Source organism: Pelodiscus sinensis, chromosome 10, assembly GCF_049634645.1.
Source record: "Pelodiscus sinensis isolate JC-2024 chromosome 10, ASM4963464v1, whole genome shotgun sequence".
Taxonomy (NCBI): domain Eukaryota; kingdom Metazoa; phylum Chordata; order Testudines; family Trionychidae; genus Pelodiscus; species Pelodiscus sinensis.
Window position 1 is genome coordinate 31,589,934 of NC_134720.1, and position 21,986 is coordinate 31,611,919.

Genomic DNA, 21,986 nt, shown 5'->3' on the forward strand with positions numbered 1-21,986 from the left:
GAATATTTATTTGTATTGATACTGTTCTAAGCTATCAGCATACCATATGGTGGTGGTTTCATTCTGCTAGCCTTGTGACTTCCACTATATGATGATAAAAACTGTTACTCTATTTGTGGGGGAAGAAAGAGAGAGTTATCCCCCTAGTTTGCGTGTGGGGGAGTTCTTAAGGTCGATAGGGGAAAAGGGAATATTGAGGTGGGAGCACTGAGTACTATCCTTTTTATTTCAATGCTGTTCATCTGCTACATATTGTGTTAATGCTGTAACTATGCTTCCAGTCCAACCCTGTCTGTTTATGTATGTTTATCATTTTTTGTTCTTGTTAAACCATTTGCTTGGCACTTTGCAAGGCATAATTAAACATATAATCCTTGCCCTTCAAAGCTAGCATTCTGAACTACTACAGTGTTAAAAGTGGCTGCTTTTTGTTCTGTGTATAATATTGCAGTTGCCAAAAAATTAGAAGTTATTCATAAATGTTTTTCTAGCTTGCAATCAGAAGAGCAACATTGAAAAGGTCCTTCACACCTGTACTTGTGGGAAGTGCTTTGAAGAACAAAGGAGTGCAGCCCCTTCTGGATGCTGTCTTAGACTATCTCCCAAATCCATCTGAAGTCCAGAACTATGCTATTCTCAACAAGGAGTAAGTGCCAGAGGGAAGAGGGTGGGGAGACAGAATTATTCTGGATTTGAAGTGCAGGTTCATAATGGAGCAGGAAATTTTAACAAAATGCATGTTCTTCAGTCACTATAAAAAGAGAGCATTTATAGTAGTGTGGTGTAGAAGGCTTACCTGAGTCTTTAGGTAATTAAAAGATGACAGATCCCTCCATCAATGGGGCATTCTTTTCACCTGTACAGGCAGTCCCCGACTTACGCGGATCCGACTTATGTCGGATCCACACTTACGAACAGGGCTTTTCTCGCCCCGGAACTCACGGGCAGCGGGTCGCTGCCCGTGTCCTACGGGGTGAGAAAAGCTTCTCCCGGTCTCCCTGGTCTGCTGGGGGGGTCCAGCAAAGCCGCTGGACCCCCCCAGCAGACCAGGGACACCCGAGCAAAGCCGCCGTCTGGGTGGCTTTGCTCGTTTGCCTGGGAGCAAAGCCGCCCAGGCAGCGGGACCCCCGCCGCCTGGGCAGCTTTGCTCCTGTCCCCCTGGTCTGCTGGGGGGGTCCAGCAAAGCCCAGCACCCCAGGGAGACAGGAGCAAAGCCGCACGGGCAGCGGGGTCCCTCCGCCTGTGCGGCTTTGCTTGGGTCTCCCTGGTCTGCTGGGGGGAGAGGGGGCGCAGCTAGTGCGCCCCCCCCCCATCCCCAGCAGACCAGCCTTTTGTTGCGGGACGCCTCGGGTAGAGCAGCTGGGGTGCTGCCAGGTTGGTCCTGTGGGAACCTACCGGGCAGCGCCCCAGCTGTTCTGTCCCAGGCTCCAGATTCAGCAGCTGTTAAAACTGATCAGGCTGATTCCAGGAAGCTGGGGGCAGAGCAACTCTGCCTCCTGCTTCCTGTAGTCAGCCCCTGGTCAGTTTCAGTGGCAGCAGCTGAATCTGGAGCCAGTTCTGACTTACATACAAATTCAACTTAAGAACAAACCTATAGTCCCTATCTTGTACGTAACCCGGGGACTGCCTGTAGTATAACATTATTTCTCTTCCTCTTAAATATTAAAACTGACATATATGTAGTGATCTGGTCAGGTCTAAAACCTCTATACCTAGAAATTAATACCAGTAGGTGTTGTCTCCTCCCGCCCCTGAACACCAGTATTTTTCAGTTGACTCCTCATGTTCCCTCTAATACGGGGGGTGTGGACGGGAGAAGACAGTCTCTCGCAGGCTGAATCCAACCCACCAAGACCATTGATCTGGCCTGCAGCCACCCTGTCACTCCCCCACTCCCAGGCCATTTGAGACCTGGAAATGGGAGAGTGCTCAAAGTCTCCTCTCCCAGACAGGGGTGTGTGGCTGTGACGGCACGTTGGGGGTTCCCCGTCTCCTGCACCCCGAAATGGCACAAACAGACTGCACCAGCCAGTGGAATTGAGGGTGGTTTATTGCTCCTCCAGCACAGCGCAGCACAGATGTAATCTGGTCACAGGAACTGGGCTAGGATGCCTCAGGCCCCCTTGAGATGGGGGAGACTGGGCCCCTAAACTCCAGCTCCTCTCCCTAGGCTGTCTCATCCATGCCCTCCGACAGCCAGCCACCAACTCCCTAACTTCCAGCCCTGCCCCCCAGCCAAGGCAGCATTCCACCTTCCTTTGTTCCTCTCCATGGGGGGTGTCTGGCCACTGGTTTGCATAGTGACTCATCCTGTTTTGCTGGGTCGTGGTACCCACAGCAGCCAGTGGGGGTTCCCCCAGAGCCAGCAGCATAGAAACCAGCCAGGTACCCCCACTACGTCACAGTGGCACTGTGGGGAACCTCCAGCTGGTTAAAAACAGCTGGCAATTCCCTCTAGCCACCACGAGCCCCTGGCAGGGTGGGGGCCAGGGCAAGAGACTTTGTGTGCTCCCCCCGCCAGGGACATGCAGTACCAAAGGGAACTGCTAGCTGTTTTAAAACATCTGACAGTTCTCTCTAGCTGCCATGCACCCCTGGCAGGGTGGGAGTGGGGAGCAAGGACTTCACATGCTCCTGCTTGGCCTGGGGGCAGAGGGAGTAAGCGAAGTCTCCTCCCACCATTAGGGGCATGTGGTGCCTGGAGGGAACCACCAGCTGTTCAAGACAGCTGGCGAGTCTCTCTAGGAGATGGGGGGCAAATACTTCACACACTCCCCCACCCCTAGGCCAATCAGGGTTTGTGGGTAAGGGAGCACAAGAAGTCTCCTGGCCCCTTTGCTTGGGGCCTTAGCCCTTTTGGGGTGGTCTGGGGCCACTTCAGATATTTGTAAAGTAGCCCCCCTTTAAAAATTATTGCCCACCCCTAGCCATGTGTGGAATAAATTTTGTGTGCTGAAGCATGTGTCTATGTGCATCACCAGTGGAATGCATGCTGCTGGCTGTGGGCACTCTGCTAATCAGTTGGACAGTATTTGAATCTCTCCTGGGTGGCCAGCCACTCAAGCACTCAGCTTACAGGGAACACAGCTTCTCACCCCTACTTACTCCCGTACCCTGTCGTGACCATCCTTGTGTTAGAAAGGTTAGGTAAAGTTTCTTGTGTGACCTATCATTGTTACTTCTGAGTGGGGAGAGCAATTGCTACTGCAGGTTCTCTCCGCCCTTTTGGCATCTGTGTGCAGGGAACTAGTTTAAAAGATGGCTCCCTGCGCACACGGGCTCCGGGGGAGCTACATGCCCCCTACTGCTATTGCTACCCCTATTCCCCGCATTGTGTAAATGCTAAAATTTTCAACAGTTATACATTTCCTTAGTTAAACTCATTTTAACATCCCAATCCAGGTTGGAATTTTTTTATAATACAGGTTGTCAGTGTTCCCTCTACATTTTTCATCCCTGAGCAGAGTGAGTTTTGTTTCATATACCAGTATTGAGGACATGTGTGCTTGTTCGGATGTGTGTCATTAAAATATTAACAAATATTTTATAAATATCTTATAAACCTTTCTCTTTTCCCCTCTGCTGCCATGTCTCCCATCTCCCCTCGCCCCATCTTGTCCCCTGGTACCTGCTGCTGCTCCCCACTGCTCACCGTCCTCTGCTGTCCTGGCTCCTGCCCTTCTCACTCCCCTCAGCCCTCCTGGGACCAGGCCCCCTACCCATCCTCTCTGACCCTTGCACCCGCCCTTCCTCCCTGTGCCAACCCCTCCTCTAACACCACTCTGATCATCTGTAGCTGTCCCATCTCCTCTCCTAACATCTTCCTCTACCCACCTGCCCTGCCTCTCCCCTTGTCCTCTGGTGTCCATCCCTCCCCTATGTTCCCTTCTCTGTCTACCCTTCTGCTTCACCCCCACAATCCTTTTTGCACCCACACCTTCCTTTGTCCCCAGCACTCTCCTGGTGCCTCCCCCTTCTTTCAGTGCCCCTGCCCTCTCAACACCTGCCCCCCTTGCCCTCTTACTTTCCTGGTGCCTACCCCCTCACCACCTTCTGTCCGAGTTCTCCTCACACCCCTCTGTGCCTTCACACGTGACTTGCTCCATCCCCTGCCTTCCTCATGCCTACCCTCCTTTCAACCTCTCTTCTCCTGGCACCCACTCCTCCCCTCTCCTCTTGTTCCCATTGCCCCTCCCCTATCCTTTCCGGCCCTTTCCCCTCACTGTCTCTCTTGGCCCCCTGGCATTTGTCTGTCCTCCCTCCATCCTGTCCCTTGGTGCCTTCCCCTTTCTTTTCCTGCCTTGGCTCCCTCCTCTCCCCTCAGCACAAGTCCTTTCCTCTCCTCACTCCCACTTTCGCCTTAATCCTCCCCTTGCCCCTTTCCTCACCTTCTGCCTTCCTGACACCTGCACCCCTCAACTGCCTCTATCCCCCTGATGCCAGGGTGGGGCAGCATGGCGGGTGGCTGCTGCTTGTACCTGGGGCTGGAGCTGGGTACTATTTTTAGTACCCTGGCCCCGGTCCAGGAGCAGCTTCATTAAAAAAAACTACAGTACTTCCCCAGCCTGAAAGAAAAGAAAAGCAAGCAAACAAAATGCATAATGCATTTTATCTAAAAATAAATTGAACTAGGAAAAACATAGATTGGACATTCAGCCCCTGCCTTTACATATATCAAATAGCAGAAAATAACATGAAAATGCAACTCATGAATGTATATCTTCTATAGAACCTCAGTTTATATTTATTTGTATATATTGAATATAATATAATAATGGATATATTATTATTTGCCAGTTCCCTCACTAGGACCCCATTATGTTGAATGCTACAGATACACGGGTACAACAAACATGTTGCTCTGCTGCTTCCACTGTGTGTGTCAGTGATCCATCTTGGGTTAATAAATTGCAAGGCCAGAACACAAGATATGGGTCGTATCAATGAGGTCTAGAGCATAACACTCAAATTATTATTCTAAAGGATGTATACTGATCACATATTTAAGATGTAGAGCCTCCTTGCAAAATATAAATGTAAATTTATTTTTACAATAATACCCTATCTAGTTAAACTTTTGATCCAGATACCATGTTTCACAGAGTTTATGGCTTAGGGAAGTGTGGGGGAGCAGCTACAGTCAGAGCAAATGGGGGAAGCACCCCGCTACGCGGCTCAGCAGTTAGGCTGCCCTAGTAGGGACACCCTCACTGTGCCCCAGCTCCAGCCAGAGCAAATGGGGGCAGGTGCCTACCACGTGGCCCTGCCAGAACCCACCATGCCACCATCACCATTCACCTTCTGGGCTGCAAGTACAGCAGGATAGCAGGTGAGTGCTGCTTCGTGGCTCTGCAAATGCAGGCACACAGCTTAGAGGGAACCCTGCAGGCTGTACCTCCGAAAACTATCATTCCCTGGTCAGGCAATTTCTGTAGTCTGGCTGGACTACCAATGCTCCTGGACTAGAGCACAGGAACCTAAGGGAAGGAGGACCAGTTGGGGCTTGGGAAAACAAGGTGGGCAGCTCAGTTGGAAACCTCTCAGGTCTGGGGGTGGAGCCCCTTGGCCAGAGTCTTCCTGCAGCCTGTGTTGACACAGAGCTGGAGCCCTGCAGCAGCGCATGGGAAAGCGGGGCTGATGCCCTGTTGCAGCCCTTTGACAGTGAGAGGCCAGATCCCCACAGCAGCCTCCTGGGAGCATGGGTCAGGCTGGAGCCCCGTGGCAGCCTACAGCAAGCAGGGCCGGAGCCCTGTGGTAGGAGCTGGAGCTTGTGATGCCCAGAGAGCCGGCAGCTGCTGGGCAAGGAGCCCAGCCAGTTTGGGAGAGCAGGAGGGTGGGACAGGGTGCCTGCTGGGGCAGCCTGCCTGCATCCGGTGATGATCTGGTGGCAGGAGACCTTCCCTTGTCCTGCAAATTCTCATTTGGGACTGGTGCTGGACTAGGGAGGTCCAACCTGTACTTTGATTCCACAATTGCAAGACCAAATCCAAAGAGACTGAATTGAGGTAGCAGATGGTGCAACAGCTAAGCTAACCCATTCTTGTACACTTACTTGTACTTATTGCTACTGACAGGTTGAATAGTTGAGGTGGTCATGTGCTTTTCCTCTCAGTTCTGTGCTCATGAATGCTCCCTGTGTTGACGTTTATAGTATGCTTCTCTGCTGCATGTGTATGAAGAACATGACATGTGGATGGAAGGCCTGGTCCTGCAAGGTGTACAAAGCTTACTAGGGCTGCTGTGCAGCACTATGCAGCCCCCAGACAACTTCAGTGGAAGTGTAGGACACTCCAGCACCTAGCAGGATTTGAGCACACAGTGAAAAGAAACTGCTGTGTATTCTCATCACTTAAACTCCCTCGCACTCTTTTTTTTTAAAGGGACTCTGAGGAAAAAACCAAGCTGCTCCTGGGCTCAGTCAGAGATGACTCCAAGCCTTTTGTAGGTCTGGCTTTCAAATTGGAGGTGGGTTATTGTTTCTTTTTCATTTGAGAGAAACGTATAATTAAGCAAAAACAATTGAAGCACAGGGCATTTACTGGAGAATTGCTGGATTAAGTGAGGCTTATCTGGCATTTATGGTACTCTATCATTAATCCTAAGAAATATCTTACGCAGGGATTGTAATTGATTTTGTGAATGAAACATACTAGAGTTTTGTTTAAAAGATTTCTGGTAAATATATCTATTTGTGCATATGACGCAGTTGTTACTACTTTATTATATTCATGATGTAGTTGAGCTAAGGATTTCTAGCAGAAAGATACTCAGTACCTTAGCCAGTTGACCTGCTTCAATTGTTTGAGTTTTTCATTTATTTTTTTCATGCTGCCAAAATCTGATCCCAGTTGGCTGGCATAGAACATTGAACATAGCTTCTATTAATCACCTTAAAGATATATTGTACCCACAATCATTATTTGTGACCTGGGTAGAGAATAGAGCAATGTAAACCAAAGGGACTGACGGATACAAATTCTTCTATTCTGTATGAGGTAGACCTTAAATGCTATTTCTAATTATTACAATATTTGGCACCCTGCATAAGGCACCACTTGTACTCTGTGTGGCTAGCAGAATAATTTAACTCTTAACACTCAGTAGGTACTGAATTCTGGGAACTGATTTTAAACCAGCTTTTCATTTCATGAGCGTTGCTTTGATTTCAAGATTTATCACAGACATTTTCGGAGGAAAATGTTATATTCCTGTGAAAAACTGGGAAAGGAGTTGTGCATGTGCAAGAGAGAAAATAAGGTTTAAAATGAAAATTTTAAATTACTAGGGGGCTGTGCTTCCTGCTCCCTGCACTCACCAACCCCCCTCTTGTGGGAGATAAGCCCATGGAGGGCTGGGCTGGGCTGCAGTCGCACCAGCCCAGATCCCTTCTCCCCCTTGCCCTTCCCACCAGCCTAGGCCTCTCTTCTCCCTACTTGGCTGCACCAGCCTGGACCCCTTTTCCCTCCACTACTATGCCAGCTGGGGCCCCTTTCTCTCTGCCCCGCAAGGCAGTGTCCCTCCCCCCTTCCCGCTACTCCCATCCGTGGCCACAGCTCTGACCCCAGCAGCTGGAGAGATGCATGGGTTCCTGTCTGCCCCACATGGGGCACTGAGGTCTGCTGAAGTGGAAAAAGCAACAGTGTGGGGGGCCACTGCCCCAACCTATCCCGCTGCAGTTCCCGCTGCACTGCTCACTGCCCCAGCCCTGCCTGCAGAGCCCAGGGCCACTTGTGTGCCTGCTGGGAACAGAAGGGAAGGAGCAGACAGGTTGGTGCAGCGGCTCCCCTGGGTGGCTCAGGGGTACTCTGGCAGCTGCGGTAAGTGCAGCCTCTGGGGAGGGGGTGAGTCTCCATGAGAGCAGCTGGATCTGGGCAGTCAGGCACTGTGCTCTGGCTCTCCTAAAGCCTGATGACACACAAGCCTGGCTGGAGCCCCGGTCCTGGCACTGTCCTTGGGCTGCTGTCCTGAGCTCCGTATGCCCCCCCACCCTTGCGTTGTCACAGCTGCAATCTGGAATCTGCCAGCTACTGTGCCATGTTTCTTGGTGTTGAAAGCCCTGGAGGGAGGAGGAAGGGGAGTAGGAGCTTTGTTTAAAATAGCAATTCCAGGTGGCATGGGGAAGCAGCGAGGTTGAGCTCGAGCTGGTGGTTGGGGAAGGAGAGACGAGAGGAAGGAGGCAGGCAGGACGTAGAGTGGCATGATGACATCATTCTTGTCCTCCCACAAGAAAAATATTTTAATATATAAAGAGAAAACTATAGCTTAGTGACAGAGACCTTTGTATGACCTTCTGGATTGCTAGGATACTGTGGCATACATCTTAGTGGGCAAACTTGTGGACTGGTGAATTAGAAAGCCAGGAAACTTGTCAAGATATGCCAAATTCTACTCTAGAGTTGAGAGAAGGTTTGACTGTTTTAAAAATGTAGATTACGTTCTTTTTTATGTTTAATTTCAAACTAATGAATACAAATTAATGGTCCTTTAGCAATAGCTAGAGCAGAGTGCATTTAGGTTAGATATGCTGTAAATTTTCTTGGTGGTTCTAACATTTATTCCATTTTTAATGCCATTTGCAGGCTGGCCGTTTTGGGCAGCTAACGTACATTCGAGTTTATCAGGGGATGTTGAAGAAAAGTGATTATATTTACAACACCAGGACAGGAAAAAAGGTGCGAGTGCAGAGACTGGTTCGCATGCATGCAGACTCGATGGAGGTAAGTGTAGGAACTAGAACGAGAGGAAAATTTTTGAATGCTGTTATCTGCCCTTGAAGCTTTTTTCGAAAGTTGAAAATAAAGCATAAAGGGCAGAACTCTGCTCTCACTTGATTTATTTTACCCAGTTACCTTTAGTTCTAAAGGTGGAATTGGAAATTAATCTTCTCCATTGTATTTTTTCCTCACTGATGAATTGGAGGAGTCTACATATATGTATGTTCTCTACCCCCAAGGCCTTAAAAATTACTATTGGCTTTTTGGCTGAAGAAGGCTAGATGTTTCCTTTTCAGCTTCCTTACTAATTTCTATTTTGCCAAGGCTATTTCCTCTCTACCCCAACTAAATAGCTTTTGCCAAGGCTATTTCCTCTCTACCCCAACAAAATAGCTCTGCTGTGAGTTTAGTGTGAGAATTAAATTAAAACCTATCTCCCAAAATGTACAAATACTATTCCTTCCAGAAATCATGCAACCATGGAAAGCAAGTAGGATTGCAGCTAGATTTCTTGCGATATTAATACTAGGGACAAGTCAAGACTGCATTCAAGTTAGCAAGTGATGTTCTTAATACCCTAATTCTCAGGTTAGCTAGTAGTGAAACAAATCCCTTTATAAATTTGCACTGAAAATTTACAGCACTTTTTATCAAAGCTGGAATGTTAAAGTAGTTAAGATCATTAATCCCAGCACAATCTTTTTATCATAGTTCTTTCCACTTGAAACTAGATGTAGCTGTGTGTGCATGTTAAATGCCTTTGCCATTTCTTTCAGTACCACATACCTAGCTAACGTTTTTCTTCTTAGGATGTAGATGAAGTTTATGCAGGAGATATATGTGCCCTGTTTGGAATTGATTGTGCTAGTGGAGATACATTCTCTGATAAAATCAATGCAGACATTTCTATGGTAAGTACAACGTTTTTCATGGCCCTGATCCTCCTTCAAACAGGATACATGATAAAGGGGCTGCTGGAGGCTGGGGTTAGCTCCTAAAGCCCCACTCCCCCCACATCAGCTGCAGAGTGGGGAGGGGGACAGCTAGAGGCCAGGACCAGCCCACAGAGCACCACTCCTCCCCAATATGCTGCAGAACGGCAGGGCTGTTGCCCCAAGCAAGGCACCTCCCAAAGCAGCTGCAGCTGAGAGGGCAGCAGCAGGCTGGGGGCCAGCCCTCAGAGCTCCAACCCCCACCCGACAAGCATGCAGACATGGATCCTTACCCTCCTGGGATGAACTGTCCTCGGTGGAGCCTCTGGCCAGAGAGCACTGCCACGGCCCCTAGGGAGGAACTGTTGCTGGAGCAGTGCCACCCTTGCTGCCATGGGCAGCCCAAGTAAGCTGCCTCTAGCCCATTATCCAGAGTCCTTTGCCCTGAGTCCTGCACCTCCCACCTGCTTTGACTTCTGCACTTTTGCCTTCTTTCCCGTGAGCCCCCAACTTCCTTCCCGCTGCCTTGAGCCCACCACACCTCCCCAACAGTATGCCCTAAGTCACCCACCCTGACTCTCCTTATCCCTGAACCCTCACTCTAGCCTACATTTCCCTTCATTTTTAAAAAATACAGTAATTGAAATAAAGCATGTACATTTTTCATGTATTTGAAAGAAATTACTTCAGTTAAACACCCGAGCAGCACAGGATACGGTACATCTGCTAATATCTGATGAGGCAAAATGCTTTAAAGAGAGAGACCTGTAAAACGAACGCAAACATGTTGATAGTTTATGTATAATCTGTAAAATCATTTTAAACCTTTTTGAAATAAATGAAAGAGAAAAAATTGTTTCCTTTACTGTGTTTGGGTATGTCTACACTACAAAGTTAGTTCGAACTAACAGACTTTAGTTCGAACTAACTTTAATAGGCGCTACACTAGCGCTCCGCTAGCGGAGCGCTTAGTTCGAACTAGGAAAACCTCATTTTACGAGGATTAAGCCTAGTTCGAACTAGCTGTGTAGACCCTTAATTCGAACTAGCGGGAGGCTAGCCCTCCCCAGGTTTCCCTGGTGGCCACTCTGGTCAACACCAGGGAAACTCTATGCCCCCCTCCCGGCCCCGGACCCCTTAAAGGGGCACGGGCTGGCTACGGTGCCCGTGCCAGGTGCAAGCCTGCCAGCACTCAGCCAGCAGACCCTGCACCTGGCACGGATCGAGCCAGCCACCCGATGCCCCCCAGCCCTCCCCCTCTTCCCGGGACCAGGCTGGCGGCTCCTGGGAGCTTGCCCGGGACCGCAAGAGGCGGGCACACGCCTGGGCTAGTGCGGACATCGTGGACCTTGTCCACGATCTCTGCACTAGGCACAGGAAAGTGGCCGGCTTGGGCAGGAGAGCTGCCAGCCTGGCCACCCAGGAGCAGGTGTGCATGAAAATCAAGGGGGTCCACTGAGACCCCCGACCCTGAGCCCAGAGCTTAGAATGGCCGTCCTGGGTCAGACCAAAGGTCCATCTAGCCCAGTAGCCTGTCTGCCGACAGCGGCCAACCCTAGAGACCCTGGAGGGGATGGACCGAAGACAGTGAGCAAGCCATTTGTCTCGTGCCATCCCTCTCCAGCCTTCCACAAACCTTGGACAGGGACACCACTCCTACCCCCTGGCTAATACCACTCCATGGACCCAACCTCCATGACTTGATCTCACTTCCCTTTAAACTCTGTTCTAGTTGTAGCCTTCACAGCCTCCTGCAGCAAGGAGTTCCACAGGTTGCCTTTTTGCTTTGTGAAGAACAACTTTCTGTTACTAGTTTGAAGCCTGCTGCCCATTCCTTTCCTTTGGTGTCCTCTAGTCCTTCTTTATGGGAACTAATGAAGAACTTTTCTGTATGCACCCTCTCCACCCAACTTCTGCTTTTAGAGACCTCTATCCTGTCCCCCCTCCGTCTCCTCTTTTCTAAGCTGAGAAGTCCCAGTCTCTTTAGCCTCTCTTCATATGGGACCTGTTCCAAACCCCTGATCATTATAGTTGCCCTCCCCTCTCCCAGCCTCTCTCTTCCCCTCTCCCACCTCCTTTTCCCAGTCTCCCCCAGTTTTGTTCAATAAAGACAGATTCCATTTTTGAACACAATTGTCCTTTATTTTGTACATCAAGAAAAGGGGCTAGGGAAGGGTAAGTGGAAGGAGGTGAGGGAGGAATGGGGTACGAGCCCCCGATGGGGAGGACTGGGCTGGCTCTGCGGGCTTCTAGGGGTGGAAGCTCTCCTGCAGCCCCCCAATTGCCCCCTCTCCCCAGATGGCAGCCTGCGGCAAGTGCAGCCGGGCTGATGGCCGAGTGGTGTGATGTGCCCAGTGTGGGCACTCAGGGCACTCCAAGCCAGGACTGGTTTTCAAGCGGGGCACCCCTGAGAACTGTCTGTCCGGGGTGGGGGTCGGGTCCCTTTAAGCGCAGCCCTCGGCTAGCCTGAGACAGCAGCTCCACGCTCTAAGTCCTCCTCTGATGCCCTGCCGGCACTGCTTCCGGCCATCCTTAAACCCTGTTCAGGGTCCACTTAATGTGGACATGCTAGTTCGAATTAGCAAAACGCTAATTCGAACTAGTTTTTAGTTCTAGACGCATTAGTTCGAATTAGCTTAGTTCGAATTAACTAATTCGAACTAAGTTAGTTCGAACTAACTCTGTAGTGTAGACATACCCTTTGAAATTATTAGGTCGGAAGGATTCTTGATTCTAATACATGTCCACTGGCAGCAATATTTTTTCCAGTTTTATAATTCAACTAAAAGATGTACAGTGTTGTCCAGGGCCTGGGTTAGGGGGCTGCGCAGGCCTCTCACTGGTGTTCCCCCGGAAGTGGGGGGATGAACAGGCCATAGATATGTTGGGTGTTCCGGCAATGCTGTCAGGAGGGCTGCTGGTGGTTCTGGGAGTGGAGAGGTCTGGAGCTGTGCTGCCCAGCCCTGCAGTGCTCCCTGCGTGGGAGGTGGGATCGGCGAGGCTTCTCGCCCTCCTCACCCTGGTCTGGTGCTGAGGGGAGAGGTTTATGGAGGGGGGCACTTACCTGGGCCGATAGCAGACAATATGGCAAGCCCCATCCCCAGCTGGTCAATCTCTTGTTGGTGTGTCTGCACCCAGTGATCACTCTGCTGTATAGCCATCCCCTGAACTCGCTGCCCCCAGTGGTGACTGAGTATCACATCCTTCCTGTCTGCCACCTCCCTTTCCATGTTCTCGAATTCTAGGCACAACCTGTTTTCCTGACATAACCAAACCCTGTCTTTGCTTTAAGTTAGGATAAGAGGAAGCTTTATGTCAAATTTGGTGATCCTAGCTCTTACCATTTAGGAGGAGTTCATGAACAAATGGAAACACACTAGGTATATAATAGTGTAGTCAAATAACCCATAAGCAAAAGCTGATAGGTTAATGCTATAGACTACATGCATTTCCCTCCCTCCCTTCTCCCAGTAAATTTTTTAGCAGGCTGGCCAGCAGCCCGGCTCAGTACTGGCTTCCAATGGGTCCAGGACCTACCCCTGTTGCAGCTCTGCATTTAAAATGCATTGGTGAGTCAGGGGGGCAGGCAGCCTGGCTCAGTCCTGGTTCACACTGGGTTTGGGAACTCAGACCACCCCTAGACTGCAGCTGCTGCCACCCCACGCTGCTGCCTCTTTATCAGAGGTAGCACGCAGGGTGGTAGGCAATCAGTCCGTGAGGGGAGCTGGTTTTTAAACTAGCTCCCTTTGCAGACCAGTTCCTGCCTGGCACCCCGCGCTACTGCCTCTGATGCAGAGGCGCAGAATGGCTGGGGGCTCCTTGGGAGTGAGACTGGAGCACAACTGCTAGCCCCACCGCTGGGGACTATAGAATAATCAACTAACCGAGAAGAATTCGTGAGGTTACTTGACTATTCAATTAACAGAAATTTAGCAACCCTAACTCAGACTCAGTTGCAAAAATCATAGATAGATAGATAGATAGATAATTCTATCTATCTATCTATCTATCTATCTATCTATCTATCTATCTATCTATCTATCTATCTATCTATCTATCTATCTATCTATCTATCTATCTATCTATCTATCTATCTATCTATCTATCTATCTATCTATCTATCTATCTATCTATCTATCTATCTATCTATCTATCTATCTATCATTCAAAATATAAACCTGCACAAATACCAGTCATGCTTGCAAAATAATTGTATACATGAATGTGTCATGCTTACCTCAGCCGACTGTCCTTTGACATAAATAACCTACCATATTGCATAAGGTTTGAGGTTGGCAATTGGGCAAGTTCTTATTCTTTCCTTCTGCATTAGTACTCTTTCTTCCTTTCTAAGGAGAGTTGGTGGTGATGAGGGTTATATTCTAAAGTAAATTTAGATCTTTTTCACGCATAGCACTCACTGCCTACTTCCCTAAGTCAAAAGTCCAAACTACACACAGTAGAGGTTGGGTCAAGGACAAAGTTGAAAGCCTTAACTCTGAATTTTCCTGGCTTATGATTGTAAAAACATAACATTATTCAGATTGCAAAACTGAATGTGTCCATGTTATGAAAATGGTCACCTTTATTTGGAGTTTTCTGCAGCGATCACGCTGCCAGCTTTACTGAAGTTTGTTTATTTAGTAACTATTCCTTTTTACCTACTACAGGAATCGATTCATGTCCCTGATCCTGTCATTTCTGTAGCCATGAAGCCTTCCAACAAGGTAAGAGCCTATGGATCAAATTTCTAGCTCAGGTGTAGGCAACCTTTCAGAAGTGGTGTGCCAAGATTTAACTTAAGTTTTTCGATAAAGGGATATAAATTAGACATATTGAAATTGTAAATGAAGCTTGAGGGTTACAGGATCTTTCAAAACAGGTCATTTCTGTCGAAAGATCCCTTTCTTGACTGCGTTTTTTTTTCTCAAAGCGACTTTTTGGAAAAAAGCTGCATCTGCCTTTATGCAAATGAAGCACGGGCAATTCAAATTCCAGCTTCATTTACAATTTCTATATGTCTAATTTACATCCCTTTATTGAAAAAGGGATGTAGTTTAGACATACCATTATTCATTTCTATTTACAGATCTGTGTGCTGCAGGGAGGGAGGGCAGGGGCAGGCTGGGTACAGTGACCATATTTTCAGATTGGTCAGGCATGACTTGCCCTTCGTGAATCCATGTTGACTATTCCTGATCACTTTCCCCTCTTCCAAGTGCTTCAAAATGGATTTCTTGAGGATCCCCTCCCAACAGATGTCAGGGTGATTAATGTCGCCCATGAGAACCAGGGCCTGCGATCTGGAAGCTTCTCTCAGTTGTCCAAGAAAGCTTCGTCTACCTGATCCAGCGGTCTATAGCAGACCCCAACCACAACATCACCCCTGTTGCTTCCACCTCCAACACACAGACTCTCAACTGTCTTTTCTCCCTCTAAGTACTGGAGCTCCGAGCAATCATACTGCTCTCTTACATACAATGCAACTCCTCCTCCTTTTCTCTCCCACCTGTTCTTCTTGAACAGTTTATACCCTTCCATGACAGTGCTCCAGTCATGCGAGTCATCCCACCAAGTTTCCGTTATTCCATAGTTCTTTAACTGGGCCAGGGCTTCTAATTCTTCCTGTTTGTTTCCCAGGCTTCTAGTATTGGTGTACAGACACCTTAGATAACCTGTTGATTGCCCTGCCTTCTCCATCTGAATCAGGGGTCCTTCTTTGTTGCTTGTTCCTCCTTGTGATTCTTCCTAGTATCTGACTTCCTCACTTACCTCAGGGCTTTGGTCACCATCCCCCAACAAACCTAGTTTAAAGCGCTCCTCCCTAGGTTTGCAAGCCTGCCCGCGAAGAAGCCTGCCCTCATGGTTAGGTGGATCCCATCTCTTCCTAACAATCCTTGTGCCCAGAACAGAGTCCTGTGGTCGAAGAAACCAAAGCCCTCTCTCCGACACCACCTGCGCAACCACGCATTTACTTCCTCAATTCACTGATCCCTACCTGGACCTTTTGCTTCAACCGGAAGGATGGACAAGAACACCACTTGCACTTGAAATTCTTTCAACCTTCTTCCCAACGCTACATAATCTGCTGTGACCCGCTCAAGGTCATTCTTGGCCGTATTGTTAGTTCCTACATGGAGAAGCAGGAAGAGATAGCAATCCAAAAGTTTAATCACTTTCAGAAGACTCTTGGTCACATCCTGAATGCAAGCTCCTGGAAAGCAGCACACTTCTTGAAATTGATGGTCTGGATGGCAGATGGATGACTCAGTCCCTCTTAGGAGGGAGTCCCCGACCACCACCACCCGTCTTATTTTGGGGGGGTGGTTGTGGAACCCCCGTGCCTAGGACTACACATCCCATGCCTTCCAGTAGATGGTGTTCCCTTCTGATTTCTTCCCTGAGAGCTCCCTGCCAAAGCTTACCAACGGCCTAGCTGGCAGGTTCTTTCCTTCTACTGCCTTTGGCTGTGCTGGCATCCAGGGAAAGCTCAAAACCCCCTGGAGGAGCCATGCCCTGCATGTGCCAAAGACTTACGTGGCATGGGGAAGCATCTCTGTCCCTCAGCTAAGTTCTGGAGTGGTGGGGAGCAAGCTATTTCCAGGTGGTTTGTGCTCCAATCAGACAGGTGCCCAGGCAGGGATGCTTAGCATTCTCTTCACATGTTGTTCCCACCTTAGATCCAGTTTCCTTAAAAGCCGGTTCCCTCCAGCACCATCTCTGAGGTTAGGGGTGGGGCAGGTGAAGCAGAGGCACTTCGGCTCTGCCTTTTTAATGTCATAAGAGCCATCCAATTCTTACTACATTTAAAAGGCAGAGGCGCAGTGCGGGACCCAGCACAAAACGGGATTACAGTAGTCCTGGCTCGTGCCGGGTCCTGGACCTACTGCCATGCGGCTCTGCAGTTTAAATGTACAGTAAAACTCCATTAGTCCGGCATCCAATGCTCCGGGACTCCTGATAGTCCGGCACCATCAGGAACCCAGAAGTGCTGGGGCAGCCGGACAGGCTTCCCCCATTCAGCTGCTGCTGAAACTGACCAGCAGCTGAATCGGGGAAGCCGGGAGCAGAGCAGCTGGGGTTCGGCCGGGTTGGTCTCATAGTGCTGCCCCTTGGGGCTGCGGGACCAACCCGGCAGCACCCCAGCTGCTCTTGGGGACGCCTGGAGCAGAGCAGCTGGAGTGCTGCCGGGTTGGTCCCGTAGCGCCAAAGGACAGCGCTGCGGGACCAACCCAGCAGGACCCCAGCTGCTCTGCCCCAGGGGTCCCCGATTCAGCCGCTGCTGAAACAGATCAGCGGCTGATTCCAGGAAGCCCGGGGCAGAGCTGCTCTGCCCCGGGCTTCCTGAAATCAGCCGCTGATCTGTTTCAGCAGCGGCTGACTTGGGGACGCCTGGGACAGAGCAGCTGGGGTCCTGCCGGGTTGGTCCCGCAGCGCCGAGGGGCGGCGCTACGGGACCAACCCGGCAGCACCCCAGCTGCTCTATTGCAGGCATCCCCGATTCAGCTGCTGCTGAAACAGACCAGCAGCAGCTGAATCAGGGACGCCTGGGGCAGAGCCAGATTATCGTAAGGGGGGGCTATGAGGGGTCTGGGGTGGCATCCCCTCCCACCACACTCCAGACCCCTCATAGCCCCCTCTTCTGATAGTCCGGCATATCTGATAATCCGGCACCCCCTGGGTTCTAAAGGTGTCGGATTATCGGAAGTTTACTGTAGTAGGAGCCGGGCTGCTTGCGTGCCTGGCTCCTACTACATTTAAACTGCAGAGCTACAGTGGCCCTTCCTTGACTAATTGTGTACTCAGTACAAATTGTATCGACTACACGATTAGTCATTTAGTCAATACGTAACATCCTTACTGCTGAGCCTCCTCTTTGGCTAGGTTCGCTAAAGCCCCTGCAGCCAGGTTTCCTGGGCGTTGGTGCTCAGTGCGTCCTTAGGGCTTAACCCCTTCCCAGGGCTGTCTCTTGAGAGGCATGGAGCCTGGGGCAATCTCCTCTGCTGCTCCCCCCGGTACCCCAGGTGCAGGGCCTGGAACCTGCCTGCCCTGCTTCTGCTACCCTCCACCCCACTACTGGGATTGGTGGGGACTGGGTGGCAGAAGGGGTTGCTTCCCTCCTCCTGCGTTCACCATGGTGGCTAGGAGCAAAGCGGCCCAGCAGCTTGCTCCACTCTGCTGTGCCGCTCTTCCAGCCCACTGCACTTCACTTCTCTAAGGTAAATAAAAAAATAAAAGGTAAATGACAAGACTCCAGCTCTGCAGTATTTCTTTTTAACAGGGGTGTGGTAAGTCAGGATTTACTGGTGAGGTGTCCTCATAGGTTTCTGGCTTAGTTGATGATGATAATCAGAAGGCTGCTTGCATGTGTACTCAACGACGTGTGCTGTATTGACTGATGCAGTTAGTCTTCACAGCAGGTCTCAAGAGTGCCCCCAAAGACCACAAATCAGATGAGGATCTAAGGTGCCTGGCCAGGTTTATTGTTAAGCAAAATACATTAATAGTTATCAGTAGACTCTACTGAACCACTACACGTATGTAATTCATAACAATGGAATGACTCAATTAGTGGGAAATTTCCACTGCTCCCTAGGTCGTCTAAAGACTCTCCCTCCAAGATGCCACTTTATATACAGGTACAAACAATTTACACGTTACTGCTGATATGTCAGGTTGCCACCCTCTGAGGTAGTCAGGTTACCATCCTCTGATGCTGCTTAGATATCACCCTGTACCTTGTGATTTGATTAAATCATCTCTATCCTTCATGTTGTTATTTTAGACCCCTTTCTGAACCTGGGTCTGTATCTGTGGGTAGTGTGTCCCAAGGCTTTTTTTTAATGAGCTGCTGGTACCATTTGCTTTCAAACTAGGGTTGCCAGATGGTTTCAACAAAAATACCGGACACGCTTGACATTACATCACAATCTACATTACATCTTATTTAGAAAATACCAGATATTTATATTTTCTCATTTATATTTTCTCAATTTGTTTCCTGAACAGAAAGCTCAAATACTGAACTGTCCAGTTCAAAACGGAACACCTAGCATCCCTACTTTCAACTTATGACCAATACTATTTAATGTTTTACACCTGGGCCTATTACCAATTAGCGTTTTGTGCACTGAGCCCCATTGGTGCCAAGTGCTGTGAGCAAGGGCCTGCCTCTTGCTCACAGCTTAGCTTTGCTTTATGTTAGCCTTGTTTTGTCCATTGTTAGCTAGGCCTCAAACCAGGCCTGTGCTACATGGGGTTATATTTTAAGCCTTCATCTTAGTACAAGGGGCTCGGACAACTTGATGTTAATTTGAACGTTTGTACTGTATAGTTCTGATTGATTACCCTTGAACTCACTTGAATATGAGTAATTTTACCAGATGTCCCGTATTCAACATAGGTAATACGGTCACTTCAGGATTAGCTACTCCTGGTCTAATCATGACCTCTTTTCCTACTTAAGGAGCATTTTGGGTTTGTGGTGTTGCATATGCAGAAAATAATGCAAGAATTTGGGGAGCGAACCTTATTATGAATTTTGGGATGGCAAATCCATGTACCTCTGATTCAGAGGGAATGATGCTAACTGATTAGTATGAACTTTTCAGGCCTTTGTATGATCTGGTATTTACAGAATGTTGAATAAAGTTGTTAATTTATTTTGCATGTGTGTAATTTTTTTTAGAATGACTTAGATAAATTTTCAAAAGGCCTGAACCGGTTTACTAGAGAAGATCCTACCTTCAGAGTCCACTTTGACATTGAGAGCAGAGAGACAATCGTTTCTGGAATGGGAGAACTGCACTTGGAAATTTATTCTCAGGTGATTATTAAAGCTGAATCTGAGAACCATGCCAACTGAGTCTTGGCTGGGGAAAGTATTTGTTTTTATTTTCTGCCCTAGGATATTATGTAGTGCTGCTGTGCACTTTTAAAAAAATCTACCACAGTCTATCATGTAGGTGAGCTAAGTGGTCACAAGACACAGGATAGGCCCTGATTATGTAGTTGTAAATCACTATGCTTCTGTGGTGTTAATGGGTTTGGATGGAAAGCTGTTTTGAGATTTCAAATATTTCCCATTGCACATTAGGATGACACAGATCTTTTGACATGTCATCCTCCTACAGAAAGTCAGCAGCCAACAACTTGGCAGTTGGGGAAGTCAACTGGGATGTCTTGGATATAAGTCCAAGTTCAGGGTGTGAATTAGGCAGAGTAGGGATTTGAACCGAGATCTTCCATGCCCTGGGTGAGAGTCCCAGTCACACCCACCCAGAATTTGAGAAATCTTAATGAAATATCGGTAAAACTGACCCCCTTCTCGCGAAAAAATCCATTTGGATGAATCAACATTTTCCAGTGAAAAAGCATTTAATCAAAAAATTTCTGACAAGCTGTACTACCAGGGCTCTGCAGAAGTGCACGATTCCACTTGTGTAGCTCCAGTGCAGGATTGAGGCTATAGTTCAGTTGTTCCCAATTGTTTTGATACCGGGGACTAGCAACCCCATTCACAAACTTTTGGAAGACTGGTAACAGTTTATTTGCATATTTCAGTATGCATTATGCAAATTATACATATGCAACTAAAACCTTACCGGTCTGCCAGAAAAGTCCCCAGAGCCCCCAGTGCCAGCCCGAACCCCTAGAGCCTCCCACCCCTCCACAACTTCCCCAGCGCCAACTACTGACCCCAGTTCTCTGCATCCTGCACCCCAGTGCCAGCATCCCATCCTCAGAGCCCCCCTTCAGTGCCAGTCCCCCATCCCAAACACCTTGGTGCCAACCTCCTGCCCCTTAGAGACCACCACCACCAGGCCCCCCAGTATCAGCCTCCTGCTTCTAGAGCACCACTGTACCCATCCCCTCCTGAGCCTTCCCCAGTGCCAACCTGCAATATTTGCCCCATCACCAGAGCCCCCACTCCAGTGCCATCCCTACCCCCATAGGCTCCCCTACTACTAGCTCAGCCTCCAGAGCCCCCCAGCATAAGCCCCCATGCTTACCCTGTCCCCTTCACCTAGCCCTGCACTGCTGCCTGTGATGCCACTGATCTGGGGGCTGGGGTACACTACCTAGGCCTCCCCTCTGCGCAGGGAAACGCTCTTCCATAACTGAGAGGAGACACCCTCTCCTGCCCAGCGCTGGTTGGCTGAGCAGCAGGGCAGGACACGCCTCTCCCAACAGCCTCGGCAAGAGCGGTGTACCCCAGCTCCGATCCCCCGGAACCACTGCTGTAGTTCATAAAGGATTTTTGTATCTTCAGAATGAAAAGCACTAAAATATTAATGTAACAAACCATTGGCTGCTTAAGGTGGTGGTTTAACACATGTCCAGATACAGATTTTTATATGTTTCTTCATCTTTCCTGGGCATTAATAGTGTTAGTTGAAAACTTTATCTTAAAAATCAGACTGGTCTGAAATTCATACAAACACTACCTAAGATGGTGATTATTTTATTACAATTTAAGAAGAGCCTTTTCTTCTATTTGCTTATATTGTACATTTAAAAGTTTTTTTTCCCCCCCATATATGTCACTGTAGTTGATTTCCCCTGTTTAGCAACAGGGAGGAGAAAAAGCTCTACAAATTATAAAGGAAAATGGGTTGTGATATAAATTGACTGGGAGATCTGGAGTCTACATGGGGATAGTCCCTTAAAACTAGTTTTGACTTCAAACTGTATGGTATTTTAAGAGGACAGTGTTCCTTTAACAATTTTTATTATACTAAATGGAGCTGGCATTTTAGAGCAGTGCTTCTCAACCTTTTTTTTTTTTTTTTTTTAAATAAAGTACCCCCTTTAGAAAAAAAAGTACCCTCAGTACCTACAATGTTCAGATACACAGGTTTTTTTCTACCATTGCAACACATTTGTTTAAACAATTGAATCTTAGCCGGGTGGCTGATGAAATTTTTGCGTGTAAAAAGTACAAAAATAATAAAGCGCTGCAAAACTTAAAACAAAAATTCAGTTTTCTCCGAATTTCAGTTGTGTTGACATACCCCCCAGACTTCTCTCCAGTATCCCTAGGGTACTCGTACCACTGGTTGAGAAACACTGTTTTAGAGAACATGGAAAATCTTGGACTGCGCTCAAATCTGAATAAGAATGTTGCTGTTACCTGTATTTTGGAACACTTCCAGTTTAGAAATAATTACTCCTAAACATTTACTGTGATCAAAGGCATTGTCACTGTATAGGAACAGTCCTGTATATTTTTTTTCTCTTTCTGCAGCGATTGGAAAGAGAATACTCTTGTCCTTGTACCATGGGAAAGCCTAAAGTTGCCTTTAGGGAGAGCATAACAGCACCTGTACTGTAAGTATTC

General features: G+C 48.4%; 1 protein-coding gene across 1 annotated transcript in view; it reads left to right on the forward strand.

Moving 5' to 3' along the window:
* Positions 1-21,986, forward strand: part of GFM1 (G elongation factor mitochondrial 1) — a 71,066-nt gene that overhangs the window by 14,252 nt on the left and 34,828 nt on the right. The window contains exons 7-13 of the mRNA XM_006123452.4: positions 492-646; positions 6,381-6,465; positions 8,580-8,717; positions 9,524-9,625; positions 14,317-14,373; positions 19,335-19,472; positions 21,894-21,976. Of these exons, the coding sequence (XP_006123514.2) occupies positions 492-646; positions 6,381-6,465; positions 8,580-8,717; positions 9,524-9,625; positions 14,317-14,373; positions 19,335-19,472; positions 21,894-21,976 (758 nt within the window). The remainder of the gene's footprint in view (positions 1-491; positions 647-6,380; positions 6,466-8,579; positions 8,718-9,523; positions 9,626-14,316; positions 14,374-19,334; positions 19,473-21,893; positions 21,977-21,986) is intronic.